At 45.7% G+C, this 2500-nt stretch overlaps 1 protein-coding gene across 2 annotated transcripts in view; it reads right to left on the bottom strand.

Moving 5' to 3' along the window:
- Nucleotides 1-2500, bottom strand: part of LOC143125418 (C-myc promoter-binding protein-like) — a 45999-nt gene that overhangs the window by 28400 nt on the left and 15099 nt on the right. For both annotated transcript variants that reach the window (XM_076286868.1, XM_076286869.1), the window contains exons 3-5: nucleotides 2239-2482; nucleotides 1391-1460; nucleotides 229-398 (exon numbers count right to left, since the gene is read on the bottom strand). In XM_076286868.1, the coding sequence (XP_076142983.1) occupies nucleotides 229-398; nucleotides 1391-1460; nucleotides 2239-2482 (484 nt within the window). The remainder of the gene's footprint in view (nucleotides 1-228; nucleotides 399-1390; nucleotides 1461-2238; nucleotides 2483-2500) is intronic.

Below are 2500 nucleotides of genomic sequence, written 5' to 3'. Positions count from 1 at the left end.
ATGACAACAAAGACTGTTCCCACAATCCTTTGCTTCCATGTTTCTGTCTTTTGGAACAAAGGGACTTTCTACAATGATCACAGATAACTGGACAGGTGAGAAGAACTTAAGTACTCCTACATCTAATTCACTTGGAATCCTGCAGCTTTTTTTTCCACAGGCAAAGAGGCATGGTGAGCCAGCAATACCACACTGGACTACGGAGGCCTGCAAGGGTCATTTCCTCACCTTCTCTCCTGAAGAGCCGGTGAGAACGAAGGTGGAGAAAACGGGGAGGGAGTATTTGGTGTGGGGAGGCCAGCACTCCAGCGTGGCTCCCATGGGCAGACAGAAGAGGGGCACGGACTCCGGAAGAGGGAAAGACTCGTAGTCCTCCTCTGGGTACCTACTGAACAAACCTACACACACACACACACACACACACACACACACATAGTAAGCTTACAGGTTAACAGGCATAGGAGAACAGGCATAGGAAAACACTCAGTCACATAGAATGACACAAAATACATTGTAACTCTGAATGGCATACATGCTTTTTTTTTCTTTAAAGGCCACTTAAAGTTTGACATGTGCATTTAAACTGCAGTGCGATACACTGACCTTACAGGGATTCACCCAGAGTAAACAAACACATGTTTGAGAGACCGCTACTAAACAGAGAGAGTGAATTTTTCCCACAAACAGTTTGACCCGGTTGCACCATTGACCTGTTTAGTCTGTGTACAGTATGTGTGTGTGTGTGTGTGTGTGTGTGTGTGTGTGTGTGTGTGTGTGTGTGTGTGTGTGTGTGTGTAAATGTATGGCACCATAACACTACAACTAAACCAGAGTATCTCTCTCCAACATACCACACACATGCCCCCACCCCACCCCCGCCCGCCACACACATACACACACACACACACACACACACACACACACACACACACACACACACACGCACACTACTAACGGCAGCAGAAACACCTGCTGCCACAGGAACAAAAGACCCCTGTCTAAACCACAGGGCCGTGTGCTGAAAACACACTTGTCACACTCATCTGTGGCACACACTCCCACTCTCTTTCTTTCTCTTTCACTCTCTCTCTTTGCTTCTGTCCATCCTTCTTTCAACTTCATACCCTCAGCCACACATACAGTACATCAACAGAAATACAGAGACAGCACTGCACAAATGCATGCTAAAACAGACGGAGATTATGGTGGGCATCCGGGATTATCTGCCTGGATGAAAAGCCGACTTTTTCATATGGATCCATGCGCAGTTTGAGATTACGGTGGAATATCTGATTGACTGATGATTATGGCAGCTTAAATCACTACACAGACCTCTCTCGTCAGTGGAACAAGCACACTGAGTCCCCAAGTATTTCTGTAAGAGTCTCACCTGCTTTGTAGGCGATGGTGTTGGTTTTGGCCACCGATTTCTTGTAGCACAGGTAGACAGATGACCCCCACTGGGATAAGGAGAGACAGAGGAGTATTTTAGAGACTCTAGCAGTAGGTGAGGTCAAGGAATCACAATCATTTCTCTGATGCCGTGGACATCTTCTGGAAGTTGCTAGTCAACATTTTCCATTACTTATAATGCAGAGAATACCCCAAAACACACACTATTCCTATAACAGAACTCTACTGAGATGGCAGGGAGGGAGAAAGAGAGAGAGAAAGAGAGAGAGAGAGAAATGTCATCTCTCCAATGTTTTTTGTTTTGTTTTGTTTTCATTTCCCTGTGGGTAATACACATTGTAGCTGTCACATATTACCAGGGGTTCCAGTACAGACAGAATCCAAGATGAGGAAGTTACAGTACATGGTCATTATATGCCACACTCTGCCAGAGTATAAAGTAAAATTCCACTCCACTAAAGGAACAGACTAACTCTTATCATGACTTCAGATCACAAGCTGAGGCAAGATATTGCCCTCCATTTCACACATAACACCAGCTGGCTAATGTGACTAAAAAGATCCGCTTTGCCCTGATTTATTTTCAGATACACTTCCAGATATCATCTTAAGTTGTTAATTTTTTTCTGACTTACTGGTTTGAAGCATTTTGTGGTAAGGAAATACATCTTCTGACGGCAAAGATAAAGATTGTTGCCTACTGTGTCATTTTAGTGTGATATTAGTCTTAGCTTTGAGTCTAAGACCAAAACAGTGTACTTTTTGATCCTTGATTTTTGAACCCTGCTGATACGTGTCTGTACAGTATAAGGAGATGAACGTTACCATGCTGCTGTTAAGATTCTTCTCCACTTTGCAGAAGGTGTGCGGTGGAGATTCGCCCTTTCCCGGTATGATGACACAGATGTCCGTCACAGCAAGCGAGGCGTGTGATTGGCTCTCCGGCGCTCGGCGATAGGTGATGTAAATGCGCTGGGACGAGCCGCTCAGGTTGGCCGGGCGACCGCCGGGAGTGGTCTGGACCAGGTGGCAGCCCTGCTTCAGGCGCTCCTTCCATTCATACAAAACACTGCGGGACAGAGGATGG

The sequence above is a fragment of the Alosa pseudoharengus genome, unplaced genomic scaffold, assembly GCF_046254945.1.
Source record: "Alosa pseudoharengus isolate Yale_2024_CS ecotype anadromous, Long Island Sound unplaced genomic scaffold, YU_APseudo_1.1 YU_APseudo_1.1_scf_16, whole genome shotgun sequence".
In the NCBI taxonomy this organism is placed as follows: domain Eukaryota; kingdom Metazoa; phylum Chordata; class Actinopteri; order Clupeiformes; family Clupeidae; genus Alosa; species Alosa pseudoharengus.
Note: the sequence above shows the minus strand (reverse complement) of the source record. Positions and strands in the feature narration are given on the sequence as shown.